At 37.1% G+C, this 26582-nt stretch overlaps 1 protein-coding gene across 4 annotated transcripts in view; it reads left to right on the top strand.

Moving 5' to 3' along the window:
* Positions 1–3075: 3075 nt before the first annotated feature.
* Positions 3076–26582, top strand: part of plekhg4 (pleckstrin homology domain containing, family G (with RhoGef domain) member 4) — an 87597-nt gene continuing 64090 nt past the window's right edge. For 3 of the 4 annotated variants that reach the window (XM_067402333.1, XM_067402331.1, XM_067402330.1), the window contains exon 1: positions 24522–24661. In XM_067402333.1, the coding sequence (XP_067258434.1) occupies positions 24659–24661 (3 nt within the window). In that variant the 5' untranslated portion in view covers positions 24522–24658. Of the gene's footprint in view, positions 3228–24521; positions 24662–26582 lie in introns of those variants that run through there. The other variant, XM_067402332.1, reaches the window with a different exon arrangement.

Here is a 26582-nt window from a genome sequence, read left to right as displayed (position 1 = left end):
TTGGACATTTTTTCGACTAAAGCCCAAAACAAGTAGCGTTCTAACTGAATGAATACAGCAAAACTACCTATATTCCTTACTGAGCGCGAAGCAGCAGTGCAGCCAGCCACAGGTGCGGTTCCCGAGTGTTCACATGGTGCGCTTAACTGTGGCGCCGTTATAAAATAGCCTAAATTAAAGCATTTAAAGTTTGGTATAAAACATAGGCTAATTATATTTAGAATACAGTAATATATAACTGCTAATAAAAGGAATAAATATCAAGGAGTAAATCAATGAAAATTTCTTTATTGGTAAAAAAAAAAAATAAAAAAAATAAAAAAATTTTTTGCAACTGGTCGACCAATGAGAATGTCATTCGACCAAAACGGCATCGACCGATTAGTCGACTAAACGACTAAAGTTGACAGCCCTAATTAATATTGAACCACTGTACTCACATGAACTGATTTAAATATGTTTTTAGTACTTTTATGGATCTTGAGAGAGGAAATGTCATTGCTGGCTATGCAGGTCTCACAGAGCCATCGGATTTCAACAAAAATATCTTAATTTGTGTTCTGAAGATTAACGAAGGTCTTACGGGTTTGGAACGGCATGAGCATGAGTAATAAACCCTTTAAAGGATTAGTTCACTTCAGAATTAAAATTTCCTGATAATTTTATTCACCCCCATGTCATCCAAGATGTTTATGTCTTTCTATCTTCAGTCAAAAAGAAATGAAGGTTTTTGAGGAAAACATTCCAGGATTTTTTCCATATGGTGGACTTCAATGGGGTACAACAGGTTGAAGGTCCAAACTGCAGTTTCAGTGCAGCTTCAAAATACTCTACACAATCCCAGCTGAGGAATAAGGGTCTTTTCTAGCACAACGATCGGACATAAAATAAAAATGTATATACTTTTTAACCATAAATGCTTGTCTTGCACTAGCTCTGCGATGCGCTACGCATTACATAATCACGTTGGAAAGGTTGTGTGTGACGTACTGGAGCCATCATCATTTGAAAGTTCAACCAAACTGGACTAAAATGCATGTTTGAGATTTTTTTCCCATTGTTTTGTCTCAAGATGCATTTTTTTTCTAAGACACGTTTATAAAAGCTCCTTAAATGTCCTAAATGAACTAAGGCTTCATCCTGGCTTAATCTAAACCCTGTCTTTGAAACCAGGCATTAGAAAATGTAACTATGGCGCTCCCTTAATTTTTCCCTGGTGTTGAGCCGCACAAACCTCAAAACTACGTACTCTAATGATGACCTTGCTTAATCGACCATTGATGAATTTTATCTATTAAATTATTATTGACAATTAATCGATCATTGATTAATTGTTAGTATACTCCTGGTTCAAAAGTTTGGGGTCTGTTCGATTTTTTTTTTTTTTTTTTTTTTTTTTTCTACAGTCACTGTTGGAAAGGGTTCAAATATGCAAAAATGAGGATTTTTCTGAAGAACAGAGCTCCGTTTAACTGCTCAGGACAAACAAGAGACTCATGAACAACCATCACAAAACATAAAAACAGTCGTAGATCATCAGGTAACCACACACAGTATTGAGAATCAATGGTTCACATACTTATGAATGGGGTTATTTTAATAAATTCAGCTATTGTTTTGTCTTGTGAACTAAATGCAAACATCTTTTATGTAAAATATCTTACTCAGGACAGTACTAAACAAAAAATAACATGCATTTTTTATTATCCCTCTTATTTTATTGAAATAATTCTCATTTTCAGATTCTGCAAGTGGTTCAACATCCTAACATCTCTGAACTGCATTATCATGCCACTGTATAATGGCTGCTGAAAATTCAGCTTTGCCATTGAAGGAATACATTTTAACATATTAAAATAGAAAACAGTTTGTAATCTGTAATGATATTTCACAGTATTACTGTTTTTACTGTATTTTAATCAAATAAATGCAGCCTTGGTGAGCATAAAAACATTTTTAAAAATCTTACTGACCCCAAACTTTTGAACAGTAGTATGCAAGAACTTTACTGACTACAGAAAGCAGTAAAAGTACGTCCGGACTCCAGGCTGTTATTTCCTGCCTGTATTCTCTTCTGATGACCTTTAGCAGAATTATTTCAGTGATGTGTCTATTCTAAGTCAATGTTTAAGCAAGCTTCAACATATCTGAGAAAAGGCCTTTGTTTTTTATCCTTTGTCTCTGTGTCACATCCACACCTCTCATGGGCAATTTCTGTTGACATGAAGAGGTGGGTCAACCTGCTCTGCTAGAGTTCGAACCTTTCCGTCCGTTTTGTGATCCATCAAGTGCACGTCTTAGTGTTGTTTACATCATAAGCTAAAGGGAGATCTATTTTGAAAAACATCAGACTGTCTCTGTTTGTAATGGCTAGAGTTGTTTCTCTAACATAGTGAAGCTTCAGCATGATAAATGCATTGAAAAATTATTCCACAGAAATACAGGAAGTGGATATGGAAAAACTGATGCATAAGAAAAGTTGTTTTCACCAAAAGTCATTTTTCAAAAACCAACTAAGATACAAAGTTCAATGTTAAATCACATTCTCTGTTCTCTATATTTTCCTTCATTGCCCTTTATTTTCATTTGGCAGAGTTTCCATCCTGCAGACGAGTGGATTTCTCGCTTGTATGAAAGCAAGTGTATTTTAGGGCTGTTTTGTTAAGGGTTGTATATCAAGATGTCTTGTGCCTGTGAACATTTCCAAAGACCACAAAGTGTATGCCGTAATTTGAGTATGAGTATGTTCCCCTGGTTTCAGTGCAAGTTTTTTGGCTTGACTGTATGTGTGTGGGTGGTTGTGAAAGGCAGTGCTCGCCGTGTGTGTGTCTATGAGGTAACTCTTATTGTAATGTCAAAGTCTTTACTACTCATACTGTGTTAGATAAGAGAGTCTCACATGCTCCAACAGGCAGATTTGGGAACAGTGTAGGGAAAGAGACAAATAAAGGAGTTTACTCCCCTTGAGAGAAAGAGAGAGAGGGAGGTTTTACAGAAGGGAAAGGGGAGGAGTTTCCCCTGGCTGAGTTACCACAGTGACAGACAATCTCAGTGTGTGTATGAGTATCTCACAGAGTGTTTTGTTTTTTTTTCTCTCGCATGCTGTCAGCAATACCACTGAGGGTCTTTGGAGACTGGCTATTTTCTGATTAGTGTGATCTTGTAGGACTGAAGACTTTGGATTAGCGGAGAGCTGCTGTAGTCGTCATAGTGCAGAATCTACTAAGGTAAGTGACTCTCAACTTTGAACATTTTGTCTGTTTCTCTGTCTTTCTCTCTCTCCACCTGTCTCTGGAATTTTGCCTGTCCACTCACTCAGCCTGCAGTCACAGCTCTCCATGCCCGAGCAAGTCATCCTGATAGTTTCTTTCCCCCACTTCTGCGTGCCTTCACTGTGTCCTCCCCTCCCTTCATCACTGAACTAATATTTCCCTCACTCTCTGAATTTAAGTTGTTGATACAATAAATAACTTGCTCTTGAATTTTTGATTAGAATGTACAGTTTATGAATATATAATGAAAAATGTGTATAGCAGATGTCGTAACTGGTCAAGATTCCTTTTAGTTTATTTACAAAATATTTTAGACCATAATTATCTTTTTTGTTGAAGTTCACGTAATAGTCCTGCACTGTAACAGTTTTTTTCTAAGTACTGATATTTTTCACATAGTCAATCAATATGAAGACTTTTTTTGTTGACATTTCTTGTCAACTTTCCATTTAAAGTCGCAAAAGATAAATAAATTACTCATACTATGCTCCTAAATCAGTGGTCCACAACCTTTTTAACTCCAAGGCCCCATGTTGTCCACTAGGGGTAAGGGAAAAAATTCTGATTCTTTCTTCTAACGAATCGATTCGATAAACAAATTCCTATCGATTCATAAATTTAATAAATTTCAAAAATCAATATTCGAATAAAAAACAATATTCAAGGACAATAAAATAATTAAAATTTTAAAAACAAGTTTAAAATCAAATCTAAAATCAAATCTGTCCATACTGTTTTTCGAATCGAAATTCAATTCAAAATCGAGAATTTTAATCGTGACCCCAAAGAACCGATTTTAATTGAATCGTGAGATTCCAAAAGATTAACACCCCTATTGTCCACAACAATATTCAAAGGCCCCCTTTTTGTTTTTCAAAACTTATTTTTATCTATGAGAACTCCTAGTTCATGTAAATTATAGAAGTAGCTACAACAATTATAATGAATTATTACAATTCATGAAATTTTAGGATTTCAAGTTTTAGGAGCTAATTGTTCTTCAGGGATCACACTTTAAAAAAAAAAAAAAAAATTTGTTATTTACTGGATAAGAATTAAATACTTGGCTTAACTAGAAATGTATATCCATTATAAAATTCGCCATGGAGTTTTACTTATTTACATGACTTTTTCAGGTCTAGAATCACACTTTTAAAATAAGGCCACTTTATATATCCAGGGTTGTCAAGAACGTGGGAACCCTGGTTCTTCAAAAGACAAAAAACAGTTGATGGAGGGCTGAATTGGTTCTTTCTTTTTTTAAATAGTTGTTTTAGCTTAATTTAATGCCTGTTTTGTCTTATTTTACAACATTTGTAGTCATCTTGATGCCCCTTTTGCTGAAGTTTGCTGCAGCCCCTAGTGGGCCCAGCCCTCTGGTTAAGAACCACTTCTCTAGATCATATCGATACATTTGTTATTCTATTTTTATTTTTTATGTTGGACCATCCTAATAATTTAAAAAAGTTTGTTTGTTACTTTTCTTTTTTGACTTATTATGTATGTGTACTTACAGAGAGTGATAGGTGTACCGAGAGTGATACTGCTGGAATGTGTGTGTGTGTGTGCGTACAGACAGATGCCTGCACGGCTCAGTATTTTTTTTTTTTTTAAATAGCCCTGTTAAGGCTTTGTGTGCTGTGACTGCATTGAGTTCACACACCATTAACCTCACACATAAAGAAGACCGTTCTTACATCAGCTAGGTCAATGAGGAGTCCAGATGAATGGCTGTTGAACTTTTGGATGTGGCTGGATGAATGTGACTTTGTTTATTTAATAGTTCTACAGCCCGTTTGACACCTCAGTCCAACCGCAGAGCACTCTTGTAATTTACACCGGCCTTGCACTCATAACAAAGTGTCGGAGGACTGAACTGAACAAATTTTTTAATTTTGGATTCTCATCGTCATCTGTTATGTATGTAGCACAGCTGATGCCAGAGTAAGATGTCATAGTAAATACATAACCCTGACGGCCTTATGTGTCCCAGGAATAGCCACTCAAACCTGGACTGATAAACATAGGGCCCCCACCAGATCCCTGTTACCCTGGACTGAACCCTTTGGAGTTTCTGCATTTGTTTGATTGCTGATTTATTTTTGAAGATGATGCTTTGGTTCAAACCCTTAAGATGGTCAATTGGTGAAGGTTTATTACTTTGAATTATGTTGAGACCCCTTTGTCAACACTGTTCTAGTGTGTGTGCAGTGCGGTGCCGTCATGGCTGGGTGCTTCTATGCACTACAGCTGGACCTGAAGGTACAATGTCTGACCCAGAGGGCACTGAAAGTGTGGGAAACATCCCCACTCTGTTGCTCTCTATCCAGCAGACTTCTTTTCATCACTCTGAAATGAAGAATTGATCTTATGTGCAGCAGTGAAAATATTTTGGAAAGACATGCTTCATGTGTAAGTCTTTCCCAGCAAAAAGTACTAACTTTGTTTCAGAGAGATTGTGAAGGCACATGAAAGTATTTATGTCATTTGAAGGCATGAGTTGGACTGCCCGCACCAATTGAAGTAATCGCAGATTGGCCTCAAAGTAGATGTGTAAGACCCCTTGACATTTTTATCAGTGTCATGTGGGCAAAATAAGCACTGCCTGGTAGAGCCATTGCTAAAATTCACAGGCCCAGGACCGAATGTTTATGGGTGGGCCCCCCTCTCTTATATAGAGGACCCTCCTCACAGGGCCCCAGACAACTGCTGCATGGTATTATGGGTGATTATGAGTCAGTTTTTTGCTTGAACAGAAAAGAACAGAGAGGGAAAGGACCAGGGACAGGATATTGCTGTATGTCTATAACGGACAATAGTGAACATTGCTCTTAAACTTCAATTTCCTCTGCTGAAGCTCCAACCATCTGTCTTCTTCCATCCACATCCCTATACTTATGTGCTCAAGCATTGCTTACACGATATGAGAGAGAAACCAAAAAAACATTGGCAGTTAACTATGTGATTGTGATTTGATGAAGTTAGTGAAGGTTTTCTTTGACACTTAGACCTCGCTCTGCATTCTCTGATGTTCATAACATCAGGTTAAACTCTTCACTTTTCTATTCAAATAAAAAGCATATCCTACCTCTCTCTCTCACATTCTTTCTTTCTCTCTGAATATCATGTGTTTCATGTTTAAATTAGACAAACAGCCTGGTGATTTCCCCAATGATGGTCTCTAGGTCTCATTTGGTTTGCATAACATGTTGGCTGTGGGTGAATCCTCTGGTTCAATGGGGAAGATGAAGTGGGTCCAGAACAGAGTGAGCATTTGCACTCCACTCAATATGGATTTAATGTTGAAATCAGGAAATGATTCTCTCACAATGTCTGTTACATTGAGTTCAGTACTGTTTCATGTAGTTTCATTAATGTAGCCTGTAGGGCTGTCCCCGAATAAAGATTTTTCTGTCGACTTTTATTCATTCATTTAAACGGTTAGTCAACTAATCGCACGTTTATATTAAATTTAGTTACTTAAATATATACTGAGGAGAACTAAACCATAATGATAAAATAGCCTATTCCGCGCTCAAGTGCACACATAAAGCTTGTTGCAAAGCATGGCAAAAATATTGATAATGAGTACAGTATGTCAGGGGAAAATAGTAAGGAGACATTTTAATTTACTAATTAACTAAAAAACTAGTGTTTTCTGAGTCAGTGTTGGCTGAAAAGCTTAAGTTGACAATGGAGCCTCGTAACCTCCACAGTATAGTGGGCGCGCCTTTCAAAATCCACCTTTCATACAGATTACATAAGCAGAGTTTTTTTTTTTTTTTTTTCGATTTGAATTGAATGCAATTTCAATACTTCTCAAGCTTTCTATACATATATTTCAAATGCCTGTGAGGCAAATATACACTGAGTTTCAGTTCATTATTTTTTAGGACACTCCATTTCACGGAGACAGAGACAGCAGAAAGCACATCCTGTGTTTTCTTTTTTTTTTTTTTTTCTTTTTTTTTTTTTTACAAAAGCACGTTTTCTTGTTATTGTGAGTGTACACAAATAAAAGTAGATCCTTTACAGTTTTGAATGATCTGTATGACCAAAAATGACTATTGATACTAATGAGTATTTTAAGTTGTTTCCGCTGTTATTAGAAAAAAATGCAAGTGATTGCGCCGGGGCCTCCATGTCTAGCAGTAAGCATGCTATACTTTAGCTTCCACACTCCGCACAAACACTTGGATGTGCTTCTATTTATCTAGGTTAATGTTAGGGCAAGCATCCATGTAAAGTTGCTACTTACATGTTTCAAATGATAAGCCATATTTGAGGTCATTTGGATTTCCTGCCTGACATAATGTAATTACCACAAGGCCGTTAATGATCTGTCCCTCACGTTTTTTTTTATTTTTTTCTGCAACTAACCAACTAATACAAATGTTGGTTGACCAAGTCTGTTCTAGTCGACCAATGATTAGGGGGCAAAAAGTCCTTGGCCTTTTGAAATAAATTCAGAATGGTGAAGCTTGGATGAAATAAAAGGGCTTAAGTGATCTTTACACCAGGGCTAACTTTTTTTACTAGGAGCACTGTAGCCCCTAACTCAGAATTTTAGGAGCACAAATAGAAAATTTAGGGGCACACCTTAAAGGAACACTCCACTTTTTTTGAAAATAGGCTCATTTTCCAACTCCCCTAGAGTTAAACAGTTGAGTTTTACCATTTTCGAATCCATTCAGCCGATCTGCAGCAGGCGCAATGATATTACACAGCGTCTCTCACAAATGTCTCCATGGTTGCAAAGCACACTCCCTGTGCAAGCAGGGGGTCATAGGTGCTTTGTAATATCATTGCGCCTGCTGCACCCATGGTATGGCAGCAAAGTTCCTTGATTATTATGCTGAAATGAGAGTATAGTTCCCATATCGGCCTAGAAAACCTTTTCATTTTCCGTTGGTCTTAGTACACAATGTAACTACAGAAAAGTCAAGTTTTAAATAGAAAAAATATCAAAACTCTTTGGTCAAGTGGTACCGCCAGACCCGGAGATCGGCTAAATGGATTCAAAAACTTACCTGTTTAACTTTTGATTGCACCTGCAATAAAAAACGTCGCAAAATGTGACCATTTAGTTGCAGTCTGGAGCCCTGCTTTACACATTTATTTATTTGTCTTCGTGGTATGGCAGTTGGACAGGAGGAATATTTTGACCTCTTCTCCTGGTGGTCAGACTGTAATATTTTGCAGAAAGCCTCAACTCTTGTTAACATCTGCATGTTGTTCAGTTTCTCCACATTGTTTATGAATGGGATATCTGATAAGAACTAGCAGAGTATTCAAAAACAAAAACAGATGCTTATAAAACCTAGATCTGCTTTGAATCTCTCCTGCATTGCAATGAAGGCCTGTTTTTTTCCTGTTGCCTCCTCTTCATTTAGTAAAAAGGATCTGTCTGACTCCCATCTTTCTGCCTAAATAATAATGTTTTAGATAACAAAATAAACAGAGGAAACTGAACAATGAAAGAGGGTAGAGGTGAAGAGAGAATAGTCTAGAATAACATTGAACTTTGTGACTAAAGCCACATATATTTAATGCTCAGTTGGGCTTGGGTGGACCTGCTCAATCCTGCCTCTCTGAGTCTCTCTGCTGACTGTCAGCACATCCCTTCATCCCTGTCACCCAGTGGTTAAGAGCTTAGAGGAGTCATACTCCTGTTTTACCAAAAGAAAATATTTTTAGTAGTAGTAGTCATTAGGTTCTTACTGTGAATAATTTGGAGATTGGTGTATATATGTGTGTATATTTTTTCCCACAAATACCCATATTCTACATTTATATTTACTAAAGAATAATGTCTTTAAATCACTGTTAAGGTAATAAAACATGAACACTTGCTGCCTATGGGGTGGTTGTTTTCAACCAGGGGGCTGGGGCCCACTAGAGGACATCAGAATTTGTCCTCAAGAAAACTTAAAATGATTTTAAATAATAAATTGTTATAGTTTTGTCAAGCTCTTTTACATAATGTTTTAATATTTTTTAATTAATAAAAAAGTGTCAAAATGAGTCAAAAAGGTTGAGGGTAACTGGTCTAGGTGAAATGGACTAGCCAGAGCATCTGCTTGTAACTTAAAATCAATCCCTATAGGATTAAAAATAACATTGGAGTCAGTCCTAACAAGGTGCATGCATGTGTCTGTGTCAAATTGAAGATGTTTAGGGAGAGTTCCTATTTTAGATGATGGAAAAAGAAGACAGAGCAGGACATTTGTCTTCACACTGCAAGGCAGAGTCTAGGGGGTGTGTCTCAATCAGTTACCTTGTTAATCAGCGCACTGCCAAGTAATCATGTTGCGGAAAACTTGAGTCATCAGTGATCCAGTTACTTAGATCAAGGTCCTTGCTATTTCCCAACTTTGACATATAAAGATGAATGAGAGACAGCGTAGGACATGGTGATGCAGCATGCAAGCGCACCCTTCTGATTAGTCACAGGTAAGGTTCATCATTATTCACATGTGAGGAGTCATCAGTTAGTGGTGATGGTGAGTTTCTATCCCTAAATCCCATTACTAATCCACTTCCTAACAATAATGTTCAGCCCTTTAATGAAACATAATTTGTCTTTGGCTGCATCCAGAATCACATACTCACAAAGTAGGTAAATCTACTTAGTACTATGTACTTTGTGCCAGATAAAAAGTATGTAAAAAGTTTACATAGTATGAATGTAATCTGGATGTACTACATTTTTAATGTTATTGTCATTAAATTATTTTAACATTATCAGTTGTGTTGGTCCTCAACTCCTCAAGTGTCCAATTAAGAATCTGGCCAGAAGTAGTAGGTCATCCGGGACTACTGTTTTGTGAATACAGGAAGTATGCATATTCAGATGCAGCCATTGTCATGTATGTAAGAGAAGATAAAGGCAGTTAGATGAGCAGTGGGTCCCAGTCTTTTCAATCATAATCATGTTTCTACTGAATCAAAATTCATTCATTAATCATTATTATTACTTTTATTGTCATTATTATTATTGTGTGTAATAATTATTACTTGGCCAAGTAATAATTCTGTATAATAAACACTTCAGTTCACTGCCTTCACAAAAGGTTTCATTTAAACCGCAAAACTCTCACGTGTGTCCCAGTATGATTTGAAAATGTGTTCAGGGTGTGTTTACTCATGTCAAACATAAAAACACAGATGTTGACTCAATAGGTGACCTGCAGAACACCTAAAGATATCTTACATCATTTGTTGATTTTACCTTACCTCATCTTGGTGTAAAAGAAGCAATGTTAAGTTTTTTATTAGACTTGTATGTTCTGGTTTTATTTAACTATTCAGACTACAGGTACACTTATGAGTATGTGTGGACTTAGTCTTATTATTTTCAGTGAGGATTACTCGTGCTTTTACCGTCTGTTCATTAGACACTTAGCTGCACACATAGATTAAAATAGGATGGAAGTGAAGCTTTTGCACTACTCTGATGTAAGAAGATTTGGTAGTAAGTCATTATTTAGCAGATGCTACACTTATTAAAGGCGTAGTCGCACCTAGAGCAACCTGGTAGACCCACAAAAAATATGAAGGAATTGTATTCTTTTTTAATTGACCGAATTCAACAAGTAGAAATGGTAGAAGCTTCATTGATGCTTTGCTGTAGATATGACATCATGATGCAGTGTAACAGTTAATAAAATCCATGTGTCTTATGTGATGCTAGTAGAAGGATTATGATAGCACATTTTTAATCTTGTCTTTGTTGAGGCTGTAGCTGACAGGCACATGGAGCGGCAGTGATTTACAAAGCTAAAGTCAATATTGAAGAGTGGTGTAATGCCATCAGCCAGTCACAGTTTTATCTGGGGGAAATCCTCTCTCACAATACACTGAAATAGGTTTGCTTTTAGGCAAGGTCTATGAGTTGAACAGAAAGGATCACCTTTATGCTGATAAAGAATAAATATTTGTGTCAAATCCTTTCAAATTGCAGGAGGCAAGAGGCATTTTACCTCGATTACGATTAATGAACGATTATTTTGTTTTTTGTTTTTTTGCCCTCATTGTTCACTGCCAAGGTTTGTATTGTAAATATTGCTTGACTATTAAAGGTGGGATATTTTTTCCTATTGAAAGAGTGATATAACAGCTCACTTTCAGCAGTTATTTTATCTATGGTTCGTAACATTTCTTACCGATTTCTTCTCGTTGTAAATGAGATAAAGATAAATTAGTACAGTACCAGTACGAGTGATTGCGTGTGTGAATTAGTCATACCGTCTCTCTATTAATTGTGAAGCTTTGGGTTGTAAATAGTTCCCTCAAAAGTAGAAAAATATATGCTATAATAAGTTTTGAGTTTCTAAGCTACTTTAGTGATAAATCACAGGACAGCGCTGACAACTAGTTCTGCTCCTCTCTGTGTCCGCGATCTTCAGGTTTTGCGCAGCTACTGTTTGTAGTGTTCGTGCCACAATGCAACTGCACAAGCACGGTAGCTCGATATAATAATACACATCCGATCGTCTAAAATCGCTTGAATGTCCAAACTGGCAAACCTTAAAACAAATACAACTGACAAAGTTTAGTGAAGATGCAAGGCTCACCGCTCATGCACCATCACTATGTGTTGAACCGGCGTTCACCTCCATGTTGCTTTTTATGCCACTGACTGGACGGATGGAGTCATGTGGCTACACACGCAGTAGTATGTTTTTAAGTGGGAAGTATTAACAGGATTTAAAAAACGAAATAACCGACATGGGAAAATTACGTTGGTTAGAGGTTCTAAATTTCGATTACTTTTCGATTAATCGTCCAGCCCTACTTCTGAATGTGTGTGTGTGTGTGTTGCGAGGTCCTTAAGGTTCAGGATTTTTGTGAGTACAGGCCCCTGTTAAAAATTAAATCTGAACTTTCATAGCATCTCTTGTGATCAGTGGCCGTGTTGCATCTTGAATTTGGAGGTATTTGATGCCAGAAATTCCCTCTTTCAGAAATAAACACTTTTCTCTCTCTCTGTCAGAACTACAGATACATTTTACTATAACAATTCACAGCAAAGTGCATGTTTTAGCATGCCTGCATTTATGTGGTTTAACTGTTGATCTGTGATGGTTCTCACTTAGTTTTCCTCTTGAGAAGGAAAACAGACTCCCTCTCTTGTCTCTTCATTGGCGCTCATTCTCTCAGATCTTTTAAACACTTAAAAACACACGGCATATTCATTCAGCGAACCACAAGTGTGTGTTTGTCACAAGTGTTAAGTGTGTGTTTGTCGTTCATCTGTTTAATCTTTGTTTTTATTGCTGATATGGGTGGAGCTCAGATTGTCTGTTCTTTCTCTCCGTATCTCTATTGGTTTTGGCTAATAATTTTCACCTCCTGCAACATATATTGGCACAAACCTTGTAATTGTTATGGGAACACATGAATGTTTATTCCAGCAGTCTCTGCACCAGTTTTTTTTTTTTTTATTCTCATGATTTAAGGTCGCATCTGTGTTACTGCATTTTGTCTATCCATATCGTATAATGGAACAATCATGTCCTGTATTGATTAGTCATATGTCTCTCGCTCTTATTCTCTTGTTTGCGTGTTCTCTTTATATAAACTGTGTAATTTAATAAATCTAAAAATAAATCAGTTTTTCTGTCCCTTGAGTCCCTCAGAAAGCAGAGGGCTTAAGGTTAACTGGTATCAGCAGTGCATTAGTCAGTCCGGCCAGACAAACTGCATCTCTTTTCATGTTTAATCACTTAATCAGATTGAGTTTGGGAGAAACAGAGTGGGACAGACGGCCTTGTTTTTCCATCATCTATGTTTGTAAATCTTGAGAGTGTCTGTGTGTGGAAACAAAAAGTAAATGCCAATATTAAGCCATTGTAAAGGTGCACTAAGTAATGTCACATTTCAGCAAGCACTTTATATTTCACTAATACATAGATTTTACCAATGAATAGCTTAAAGAAGGATCAGAGCCTTACTGATCAGTATTGATAGTCTAGTTGGTGTGTAAAAATCATCTGTGAGAATATTTGGGTTCATAAAACATAATGTTGGAGATTTGCAGTTTACATTAACACGCACAGTATTTAGTCTATGAGTACAGTACTTCAGGGTTCTAGGTGTTTATGTGTTGCACCATTAGCTTCCAACTCCACAGTTTATTTCTCATTTGCTGGCTGCTTGAGGCCTGGGCCTGTTGTGCTGCTATGTTCAACACATACACATTGATTCTTATCTCCGGTATATCTGGAGAGCTTTGTAGTCTTCCTCATTTTATGGCCTCTTTTACCATTAAAGGTAAGAAAATAGCTGTAGTGATCTTTTATCCCCATTTCCCTCCATTCTTTAACTTTTTCTTCCTTCTTTCTGTTGTTTGAGAGCTGTTATGCTGATCAGTCATTATGTTATCAGACCTCTATTTTACAAGACGGCCATCAAGCACTCGCTCACTCTGGCCTGTAGAGGTAGTCCTTCTTCTTGCCAGATACTCTGGGTGTTGTGTGTGTGTAAAAACCTTGTGTAAAAACCTTCTATAAAAATGTATGAGCTTCTGAGATTTCCTCTGGACATAAATCCTCTTGCCTCTGACTGATCCAATTGCATATGAATCAAGTAATATATTCCTGTTGTTCTTAGTTTGATTCATTCAGAAAATAATGACTAGCCAATTACATTCAGTATAACAGCTCCTTCTCACTTTACATGGACTGATTTCTGCAGACTTGAAGCCAGAGCATCTCTGTAGAGCAGCTCAGCTGTTCCTTTTTCTCAATCTCTGCTTGTATAGCCTGTGATAAAGTGCGCACAGACACACACTCACAGAGAGAGAGAGAGAGAGAGAGAAAGAGAGACAGGAACTGAGCATTACTCCTGATGACAGCCTTGGGTGATGGACCATGTCATATAATGAGCCATTAACAAAGGGTGAAACACAAGAGCTGCTTTTTGCCCCATGGCTGAATATTCACTCTCCATCACAACAACAGTAACTGAAACTGCGTTTTCCACTTCCTGCCATACAGCGACTCTGTGGACATTATGAGATCACTTTTGTGTCTGTTTACAAGGTAACATACAGTTGCAAGAAAAAGTATGTGAACCACTTGCAGAATCTTTGAAAATGTGAATAATTCTTACAAAATAAAGGAGGTAATACAAAATGTATGTTATTTTTTTATTTAGTACTCTCCTGAGTAAGATATTTTACATAAAAGATGTTTACATATATTCCACAAGACAAAAAAAAAAATAGCTGAATTTATTAAAATAACCCCATTCATAAGAATGTGTGAACCACTGATTCTTAATAATGTGTGTGGTTTAACTGGATGATCTACAACTGTTTATTTGTTTTGTGATGGTTGTTCATGAGTCTCTTGTTTGTTCTGAATAGTTAAACTGAGCTCTGTTCTTCAGAAAAATTCTCCAGGTCCTGCAGATTCTTCAGTTTTCCACCATCTTTTGCATATTGGAACCCTTTCCAGAATGATGAGTGACTGAATGATTTTGAGATCCGTCTTTTCACACTGAGGACAATTAAGGGACTCAAACACAACTATTAAAAAAGGTTCAAACGTTCACTGATACTCCAGAAGAAAACAAAATGCATTGAGAGTCTGGGTGAAAACTTTTGAACAGGATGAAGATGTCCAAATTTTTCTTATTTTGTTTAAATATAAATATTTACTGCCCTTCGGAATCAACAGAAGATACTTTCATGTTTCCCGGAAGATAAATTAAATACAATTTACATTGATCTTCAAATTCCAAATGTTTTCACCCCCCATCTATTAATGCATCATGGTTTCTTCTGGAGCATCAGTGCATGTTTGAACCTTTTTTAATAGTTGTGTTTGAGTCCTTCAATTGTCCTCAGTGTGAAAAGTCTTATCCAGACGCGATACTGTGACATATGATAAAAGGTATCTTTTGTGTTAATTTTGTTTTATCTTTTGTGTTTGTATCTTATGTTAATTAAGAGTTTTTATACTAACCAGCCTCGACAGCGACAATTCTCTTTTAGAAACGGTTTCTATATTTCTGCGACGTCGCGGCTGGAACAACATCACAATAATGTTAAAAGCGTTTAATGTAGGCCTGGGACAATAAATCGTTGAATCGCGAATCAAGAAATGATTCTGGATCGATTGAGATTTTCCGAATGCATCTCTATTCTCTCTTGAATTGATTCTGAGCTTAATTTTTAACAGTAGATGGCACTGTGTGCTTTAAAAGCAGCCATATTCTGCTTGCTTCCAATTCCTTACACAAACACTTGAACCTTCTATAAAATAATCATTCATAAAATTCGAAAAGGTTGAAGCGAATTACAAGGGTGTTTGCAGTGGGCTGTTTACATGAATCTCCTGTCGTAAAAGCATTCTGAGTGCACACACGAGTGCTCTTCTTCGTTTGCATTTGAGCGTGCTGTTAAAAACTAGCCACGAGCGCCATCTGCTGTTAAAAACTAAGCTCAAAAAACGATTCAAGAGAGAATCGCGATGCATTCAGAAAATCTAAGAATCAATCCACGAATCGATATGAATCGATTTATTGTCCCAGCCCTAGTGTAATGTGACTTTGAAAATCATTTAGTGCTCCCAGCTTTGTAGCCATACTAAAAGCAACAATGGATATTCACCTCAGATCTTTAAATGAAACAAATGGAAACAAGAACGTTCAAACTGTGAACAAACAAGTGTATTCTATGATTGTTTTAGAAACGCAGCATTTTTTCATTATTGTTTAAATGGTGTAGTATTTGTGAATTTAATTATGTACTTGTGAGTGCCATCATGATTAACCTCTGGTGCCGTGCGCTTGCTGTGAGAGCCCGCCCACACACTTTTCTGATTGGCTGTGGTTTTTGATTGATTTTGTCACATCTCGCCGTTGCGTCATGTCTGGTGAGGACAGACAAACTGCTTGTCGCTGGAATCTTATCTCATCGCGCCTGGTTAGGACACGGTGTTAGTTTTAATGTTTTTGGCATGGCAATAAGTTGATCTTGTTTTTTGAGGAATCTATCTTACATGCCTTCCTGCTGTTACTGTGTGCAACTGGAATGCGAGTGTGCATTTTCCAGTCACTGCAGAGTGCTTTGGCTCTCCCTGGTCCCCCTGCATGTAACTCTTTCCCTCAAGCCCAGCTCTCCCCAAACTTTAAGTGAGAGAGATCCAGACAATAGAAATCTGTGTTTTCACCATGAGGTATCTGTAAGAGGTTTATTATTGCACCTTATCCTCTCAAATCATCTTAAGTAAAGTGTGTAAGTTCTGTGCCCTTAGTGACAGCACTCCTGCTGCTTCCACTTTGCCCAAAGTCTTTCATTAAGAATAGGATAGGGTATTATAAATAGGGTAGTACTGCAGGGGGTCTGTCAATTATTGTTTTAACATGATATATATTGTATAATACAATAATACATGTTTAATTAAGTTCAACCAAAAGTTAAAGAAGCTAAAGTTACATTTTTAAAATGCTTTTTTAAATGTTTTAAGAGTATGAAGTAAAATGTACAATTATATGACTGTACATCAATAAATGTTTTTGCAATGTAAGCATCATAAAGTATATAAATGCATTTATATGGTTCTGTACCAATGCTATCTGGCCAACGTTGGACTGTCTGTGAGTCTGTCAGGCTAGTTTTTGTGGTGTGTTCTACATGTCGTCTCTAGTCTGGCTCACGTCTGTGGCAGTTTGCCTGATTCTGCATCTAGAAGCGCTATCAGGGCTGACGGGGAGATTGATTGGCTGTTCAGTTTTACTAACCAGTTGGTGCACAAGAATAAAAACAAAGGGATGAAAGCAAGTAAAGAAGTCAAGATGGCACAGACAGAAGGCTGTTCTAACTTTGCATCATCTTACCTGAGCATTCCAATACGTGAATGTTTTCATAACATGAGCTGCTTGGAATGAAGAAAGTGATCAACATGATTGATATTCAAAATGGTAAGCAAGCGCTGCTTTGTTTACCATTTGTATATCTGCAGTCCTAGTTTTGGTTTCCCTTTCTGAATGACCAATAGAGATGATACCTGCTGATATAGACAGTTATTTCCTACACGCAGGTCCAGAACGCATGTGCTGGTTGGCAGTCGACTGTAGTCTGCTGTAGTCGGTGCCGTGTATTCAAATGCAGGTTTTTGTCCCAGACGCAGCCGATGCAAGGCGACAACACTGGCTTTCATTGCTGCTAGTTCTTTGACGTCAGCTTGGTGTCTCACAGCCTTAAAATGCAACACTTATTTATACACTAAAGGAGTCCCTGATCGATCTCTCTATACATCAAGTGATCCTTGGCCTGTAAATGGTTGAAGACCCCTGGTCTAGAGCCAGAGGAACATGTGTTTTTACAATGCCTGGTTAAAAGTAAATATGTTTTAATTTAGGAATGGTCACATGCTTGACATTGAGAGTTTTAGTCAGGCAGGGTCGTACACTGCACAGACTCTATTTATATTGGACCCCCAATATAAATAGACCAAACTAACCCAGTGAAGAAAAACTTAAACACAGAGACCCACATATGTGTATTCAAATTAGTATGACCTTAATTTAGTGTTCAGGTTTAAACGCAGCTTAGTACCAAGCTGAGAAATCTTCTTTGTGCTCTTGCAGATCAGGCTTGAACAAAAGCTAGATGATTTTAAGGGCTTCTCATACAGTTTCCAGCAGGGGAAGTATATATACCATGTTGTATTTGTTGAGTTTTCAGAAGTGATTTATCTACTTGAATGTGGTTTCATTATTGATTTAAGGGTTGTGTCAATGTTACTTAAGAAAATCAATATCCAAGATGATTGAAAGGAACTGGTTAAAAAATTACTTAAACCTGGGTTTCATTGAACCAATTTTATGTGGCAATTTATCAGCACTATGAGTTATTTGTATGCCCAGTATGGGAGCTCCTTGAGCAGCAAATGAGCATATTATAATATACTGTATCTATAAAATGTTTTCTGAAGGATCATGTGGTATTGAAGACTGGAGTAATGGCTGGTGAAAATTCAGCTTTGCATCACAGTAATAAATTAAATTTTAAAATATATTTAAAAAGAATTGTTTTTATTTGCACTTCTTCAAATCTGCTAGCACATGGCTGAAGTCTTATTTAGGGCTGCAACAACGAATCGATAAAATCGATTTATTAAAAGAGTTGGCAACAAATTTCATTATCGATTCGTTGTGTCGCGCGACTATAATTCCTCTCAATAAAGACGCAGAGATGTTTGAGTAAAAAAAGCGCGGTTGAGCGCGAAGCATAAATATAAATAAATAAATAGCAGAGCGGAGTTAGAGGAAAGACCATCGGAGAGACCCGTAACGTTGTTCTGAACAGGCGCGCTGTTGGCACGAGGGACAGGACCCCCGCAGTTTTGAAAAGACAGAAATCGACCCCCGCACTTTTGATACGGGCTGCTTCAATTAGTCACGCTATATCATCTTTTAGCTTTGGATATTTTCTTTCAAATGAGACCATTTTCACGTTTCTGTGAGCTTTCGTTCATAAATAATCAACTGTTTTGTCGCGGATGTGAAGAACAGGAAATGCGCTCTCGAACGGAGAAACCGTCTATGGGAGAAACACGCAATCTCCAAACCACCGGTTAAAGCGTTCTAACGTTTTAGGACAGGTCGATGGTATATAAATCATGCCCGAATGTCAATCAAGCCAAACCGTCCATTCAGAAACCGAGAATTTGACACTTGAAGGTAAGGAGGCTGATCTCTCAGGTTGATGCGCGAGCTGGCTTGACCGAAGTTTTCATGAGGATTTAAAGTTTATGGACTGTTTTGATTTTGGTAATTACATCTAGAAAGATAAAAGCATTGATGGCATCTATAAAATAGATATCTGAAAGCGAAACAACAAAAGTGATATTGCCTCGTCCAATGAGGAGGACGCACGAGAGGAGACCTGCGCGTTTAATTGGTATGTGTACTGTAATACTACATTTACAATGCTTATCAGTGGCATACATTTCGATTGCGAACGTGACAATCCAAAAGACCATGACTAAAACTAAATCAAAATTTGCTGTCAAAATTAACACTGATCTGTTGTCATGTATTTATTCTGTGCTTTGTCCCATATCGGTTATTGTTGACAAATATATTTGTGTTTGTTGTAGCCTACTTTTTAAATTTCATTTTAAAGTTTTTTTTATAGCACTTGGTCATCTTGAGCTAAACAAAAATATACATCTTTTTGTGCACTTTATTAAAAAAAAAAAAAAACTATTTTTGGCAGATGTAAAGCATACATGTGTATTTTTTTGTGTTAGTCCATTTGTTTTTTGTTTTTTATTACTTTAACAGCTCAGGGATGTTAAAAGAGCAACCTGTTTTTGCACGTTCTGAGGATTTTTTGCACTGTGAATTTGCACTATCATTTCTGTTTTTGAATAAAAGGTTGGAAATTAATGCCCCCCAACCCCCCGATTCATCGATTAATCGTAAAAATAATCGACAGATTAATCGATTATTGAAATAATCGTTAGTTGCAGCCCTAGTCTTATTATTATAATTTCTGTTTAGAAGTCTTAGTTGAAGCTAGTTCACTCCAAAAGGATAATTCTATCATCAATGTTGGATTTTTATTGTGCAATGTAAAAATACTTAGGGTCAGATTTACTAAAGGGGGCAAATTAGCGTGAGAGTGCAATTCCACAAATGCGCCAATGGGAGTGGCAAGTTTTGCACGCGATTTACTGCTGATGCGCGAATTAAAGAACACAGACGCAGTCACAATCATTTACATAATGACCAATGCAATCTAACAAGAGCAGCGCAAATTAGCGTTGGGACGCAAATAAGCAGAGCTGATGCTCTCATCAGGTGCGGGTCGACATAGGCGCAACTTACATATACAGTATCTCACAAAAGTGAGTACACCCCTCACATTTCAGCAACCATTTTAGTATATCTTCTCAAGGGACAATACTATAGAAATTAAACTTGGATATATTTTAGTCAATGTGCTGCTTGTATAGCAGTATAGATTTACTGTCCTCTGAAAATAACTCAATATACAGCCATTATTGTCAAAATAGCTGGCAACAAAAGTGAGTACACCCTAAGTGTTAACAGTTGTATGTTGTTTACGTATGTTGGGGCTGCATGATTGCTGCTGGTACTGGGGAGGTGCACTTCATTGAGGGAAACATGGATTCCGACATGGACTGTGACATTCTGAAGCAGAACATGATGCCCTTCCTTCAGAAACTGGGCTGAACGGCATGATAATGACCCCAAACACACCGCCAAGATGACAACTGCCTTGCTGAGGAAGCTGAAGGTAATGGAGTGGCCAAGTATGTCTCCAGACCTGAACCCTATTGACCCTTCGCCGGGAGTTTGATTGACAAGCGATCTAACCAATCAGAACGCCGAATCCGCAATTTTGTCCGACAAAGCAGTCAGTAGTTAGAAGATTAACCTCGGTGGAGTTAAACTTGAAAAAATGTTGCGTATTGACGTCTTTCCGCGTTTGAAACAACATTCATTCTCATGTTCATTCATGCTTATTTGATGCTATAAATGGATTAGTAGGAAGAGATGATCGGTTTACGAGCCTCTTGAGCTGAGGCGCTACGGCAATCTGTCACGACTATGGTCACGACACATTAACCCTCTGGCCTTCTTCGGTCATTTCTGACCGAAAGATTTTATATTTTGAATTGTTAAAAATCGTAGCTTTGTCGGAATGAGATGACACTTGGTGACTTTTGTAGCATTACCAATATGAACACACAAAAAAATCAAGGACATGATTCGGACATGTTAAGGCATCGTAAAAAAAATAGTCACACTTACCTTCTTTTCGGTCAAAAATGACCGACATAGGAAATGAATGGGAAATACGAAAAAATACAACAACTCAGAGAATCTTTTGTTGGTACAAACTACAAATCAGACACTGTGCAGAAACAAAGTGTGCAGCACTGAAGGGGGGACACTCTGAAATGCCAAGAGTGCAAAATAGACACAACCACCCCCCCACCCCCCTCCCCCCACACACATATATATGAACCAGCACGACTATAAGACAGAGCAAGTTTATGCAAATGTGTGAAATAAAAGCAAAAATTCAGCCACAAAGCAGTAAAAAATGAACTGCAAGAAAGGGGTTACACTCTAAAACACCAAGAGTACAAAATAGAAACACCCACTCACTTACACACATTCACAGACAAACACACACACAACACACCATTATACACATACAAATGAACCAGTGTGGCTGTAATAGTATGGTAAAATTGAGCCAAAACTCAAATAAGAGGATGAAATCAGATCAAACACAGATTTTTTAAGCTGTTATAAAACACACCTGTTCATTTTTGTTATTTTTTATTGAATTTTGATGTTACGTGTAACAAAATGGCGCCCTCTATGTTCAGGTTTGACTGTAGTAAAATTAATGCAAAAACCGACGCTTCAAATCAACATAAAAAAAAAAATAAAAATCTAAACCTTGACAAAAAGTAGTCTTTGAGAATGTCTAAGTTTAAATCCATATCCAAAACTTAATAAAAATAAGTGTTTGTGTCCAAAAACCACTAGAGAATTTTATATAGAGCTCTATGGGAATCTAGTGGTTACGACATGGCATTGCATAAGTTTTTCTTTTTTTACTCTCACCAAATGGCACTAATCTACCTTCAAAAAAATTATTTTAAATGCCTTGTCTCTATTTTAACATGGAATACTGCTTTAATTGAAAAATAATTTAAAAATATGTTAAAAAAAAAAATTCTATTATTTTCAATGGGGAAAAATAGTTAATAAAAATTGTATAAATATTGCATAGTATCATAAAATACCCTCAAAATTTTATATAATAATCAAAAAATATTATAGAACAAGAATATATTACATTGGTTTTCCTGAGGAACAAAAAAGTTACTTTCCAAGGCTTCGGTCACTTTTGACCGTAAAGAAGGTAAGTGTGACACCTAAACGAAGAGGGCCAGAGGGTTAAAGAGTCACAAAACGTTTTTTATTGTTTGAATTTCTTAAAAAACTACACAGTTTGAAAGCTGTTTAATATCATATGTAACCTGCTCTGTCTTGTCTGTTGACGTGTTGTCAGTATCCTCTTTGCTCCGCAATGTATTTTTCACTGTGTGTGGCGTGACATTTCAGAAACCATAATAAAATGGTTTCTGAAATGTGAGGGGTGTACTCACTTTTGTGATATACTGTATATACAGTACACTGTTTATACTGTATATGCTAACATGGTTTGGCAAACGATATGTTCGGATGTCTTTCTCTGGCAAAAACAACTCAGTCCACTTTTGGACTTTTCAGCACTAATTTTGCACTTTGTCTTTAGTAAATCCCGACAGTAGTTTTTTAATGCCAAAAGAGGTTTTGCACTGGCGCAAGCTGTTAGTAAATCTGACCCTTAGTGTAATGGTTGAAAAAATGAACTGCAATTGGAATTGGAGGCATTCAGACTTTTAAAGAAAGAAAAAAGGTTTCTGAGGTATAATTAATTAATTAATTAATTAATTGAAACAGTGTTTTAAGATTCAAATTAAGTTAGAGGTGCCTTAATGCAGCTTAGACAAGCTGTGCATTTGACTGAAGCACTGACCCCCTGTGCCCCATGTTCACTTTCTCCTTGTTGATCCCTTCTCAGCTTTTGTACAGTGGTGAGCAGATCAAGTGTCAATCACTCATCTTGGACAGCATTTCTCCTCCCTCTAGAGCTCTGTGTCCATTCACTGTGTCAACAGGGAGCCAGTCTTCGGGTGTATGTAGTTGTCTCACTGAAAATCCAGATTACAGTGATTACCTCTGTGTTTACTTTAAAAGCCCTGTAAATTTCCCTGACTCATTTCTGTTCTTACAAGTAAATTAAATTTAACTGCATTATGTATTTTGATAACTGTATTGTATTTAAAATCATTGTTTCCAATCATAACATCATGTGCTAGTTAGTTAAGGTCACTTAAAGTTAGTCAGTTCAGTTGGATGCAATTTATATATATATATTTTTTATTTGTTTTAACTACTTTTTAAATTTTAGTTTGTTTTAGTAATGTGCTTTTGTCATTTCTACCATTTCTACTTACCTTACTTGAACTTATTTACGTTAGTTGCCAAGGCAACATTCATTTTTAATCAAGTTTTTTTTTTATATTAAGTTTTTCATCTTTTCAACTATTTCAGCTTTATTTAAATTTTTTATTTTATTTTAATTTGATTTTTTTTTTTTAAGTTTAAAAATAGACTCTGTAGCCCTCATTTATCAAACGATCATACGGCAGAAAGCTATGTGTACATAGCCCAAGATGCTTTAGTCCAGTAAATGTTCATCTTACATTTACTTCATAAAAATCATTAAAGATTTCACAGCAAAAAAAAACCCATCAAAAACCAGAGAGCAGAAGGCATGAAGTAGATTGTGTACAAAAAGTATTTCAAAAATAAAAGTCATGTGTTTTGAAAATAAATTATGAAGTATTTGTGTAAGATGGAAAATAATATCCTAATCCTAATAAGATGGAAAATATCAATAATTAAATTTTCTGATGTCTCTTTATGGTCTTGCCCTTTTAAAGGATAAATAGCAACACAAGCAAGATGATTTTAGCTTATCCAATTTTTTTATATACATGTGCGATGTGAAAAATACATGGTTTAAAGGGAGCGGATAGTTCACCCAAAAATGTAAATTCATCATTTACTCACCCTCATGAATTTCTTTCTTCTGTGGAAAATAAAAGTAGATATTTTGAAAAATGATATATGTATATATGTGTATATATATATATATGTGTATATATATGTGTATATATGTGTATGTATATATATATAATATATATATATATATATATATATATATATATATATATATATATATATATATATATATATATATATATATATATATATATATATATATATATATATAAAAAGGCCTAGAACTACACAAAGATTAAATAGGACAGAATTTTCATTATTTGGGTAAACTATCCCGTTAATACTTTCTTTTGATTGTAAGACACATATTTAATATGTAGTTTGCGTGTTTGTGTTGACACTTTTTCCCCTTGTGTATATTTTGCTCCAGCAGCTTATGTAGAGTGTGATGGGGAGGGGCTTTTGAGCTGTAGGTGTGTCCAGAACTTTCTGAGTGACAGCTAGGCAAGTGTGAGAGGGGAGGGGCAGAAAGTGAGGGGGCGGTCTCTACCTCGTGAGCTGCTGCAGTGTGTGGGGAGTGTGTCAGTGTGTCGGAGACCTGCAGTTTGGAAGGGTTAGTGAGCAACACACACGAACTTGCCCACTCAGCACACATGCACGCACTCCCACACGCAACCGCAGCACCAGACACTGCCAGACTTGCTGGAAAATGAATGTAATGAAGGGAAGGACAATTAGCCTGCAGCATGGTGAGTACAGACAGCGGTGGAGTTTAAAGGTGCTAATGGCTTTACCTTACGGGGGTTGAGACGGGGGAGGGGTGGGAGAGAGGGGGATACTGTTACTGTTTTTACTGAGTTTTACTGTACTGCTGCCAATTACATGTATACCAACAGTGTGAGAATGAGTATACTAGAAAAGAAGGGTTTAGCTAAGCGGGAATGTCTTTATAGTGTTATAGTTTGCTGGTTATTCGCATTTTATGTGAACAGAACCTTTAGTTGCTGTGTGTTTTTAATGAATAAGTGGTCAGAGTGTGTGTTGGTGGTCTGTACTGACCTTGACGCAGGTAAAGCAGCAGAGGGAAGCGAAACTGTGGATTCAGCATGAATACACTCCACTGAGAGCTGACTGCATTCTGCTGTTTTTCTGTAGGTTTCATAGAGCCGGTTTAAATGTGTCTGTGTGTGACCTCTCTTCTTGACTATTGGGGTCTTCCAAATGTGTATGTGTGTGTGCTTAGGCCTGTCACGCCAGCTGTTCTTTGCATTACACTCGTCTCCTTTACATCTCAGCGAGCCTATAAAGAGGTCAGCCATGCAGAGAGGAAGGGAAGTGTGTATGTGTGTGCAACACTCTTGGACTTTCGCTCTTAAAGGTGACTGCTGACCTGAACGTGAGGAATGAAGGCAATATGTTTAATCTGAAACCATATTTTTGTCATCTCCATCATGTTTGAAAATGTGTGGATTCAATTTAGCCTTGTCTTCAATGTTTGGGTTTGCTGGGTTGATATTGAAAATGGGCCCAGATGGAAAGAATGTAAGATGGAACGAGGGGCAAATATAAGTGTTTAGAGTAGAAGTACGTTGCTATTAGTACACTCATATGCTCATTCATCAGTCCAAACCACAATTACGCTCCGAGCAGGTTGCGCTGTTCTACATCTGCTCATTGAACTACAAACATTCATAGTTCTAACTCTTTACGAGGCACTTCTTCTGACCTAAAGTGTATCTTCTCTAAGAGCTCTCCTGGGCTTGTCCTGTGAGCAATCGCTCTGTCCTTGTAATTGAGTGAGCCGGGTACAATTTACAAATCAATCTAAACATCCAATCCTCCAAACCAGCCAAACTGCATATGGTTCAGTTTTTCAGGAAACACTGCAGCTCTGGCTCAGTGATCTGTAGCTTACAATAGCTGTAGAGGTAACTGGAAACAAATGTGTTTAAAAGCTAAATAGCCTCCCGCTCGTATATTCAAATCCACCTCTGCTTGTCAAGATGTCGGAGCCTTAAATTAGGCCCATTTATTGTGTACTTCATTGCTTTATTTTTTGTCTCTGGGCAGTTTGGCAGTGAGGCGATCTTTAATTCAGCCCACCTCTCTGTAGAGACATTTGTCCAAGGGTCACTGGGTTATCTAGCTGTGTTTAAAGAGCTGGTTTACTCAGACGCTTTAGAGAGGTCTAAGATTTGTCTGTAGGTGTGTTTGGGTATAGGGTTTTCCTGAGCCTGCTCTGATGTGTTAAACTTTAACCCTTCAGAGAAAATCTGCATGCTTATGCTCATGACTCTTTACTTAAGAATTTCTCTGCTCTGTTCTTTAGGGGCTTTGTGAGGAAGGCAGCTAAAGGGTTTTTGATGAATGGGGGTCTTGACTTGTCTGGCTATCACCAGACCAAGCTCAATTTAAAATTGAACATTGGTCTGGGGAGTTTGCTATGTATTTTCTACTGCACAAGAGGCGTGATCAATGAGCATTATTCACACAATTGGATAGTCCTTCAACCAATCAGATCAACGATCTGGGTGGCGTACTTTGCAGAACGACGTGAAAACTCCAGACAGATTTAGTTTGTATTGGTTTGTAGCATTGATCAGCGGTTTGCAGAATCAGCAATGGAATCGAGCGATTTTTGCAGGTTGTGCAAAAAAAAAACATGAAAAT

This window comes from Chanodichthys erythropterus, chromosome 11 (assembly GCF_024489055.1).
Source record: "Chanodichthys erythropterus isolate Z2021 chromosome 11, ASM2448905v1, whole genome shotgun sequence".
Taxonomy (NCBI): domain Eukaryota; kingdom Metazoa; phylum Chordata; class Actinopteri; order Cypriniformes; family Xenocyprididae; genus Chanodichthys; species Chanodichthys erythropterus.
Note: the sequence above shows the minus strand (reverse complement) of the source record. Positions and strands in the feature narration are given on the sequence as shown.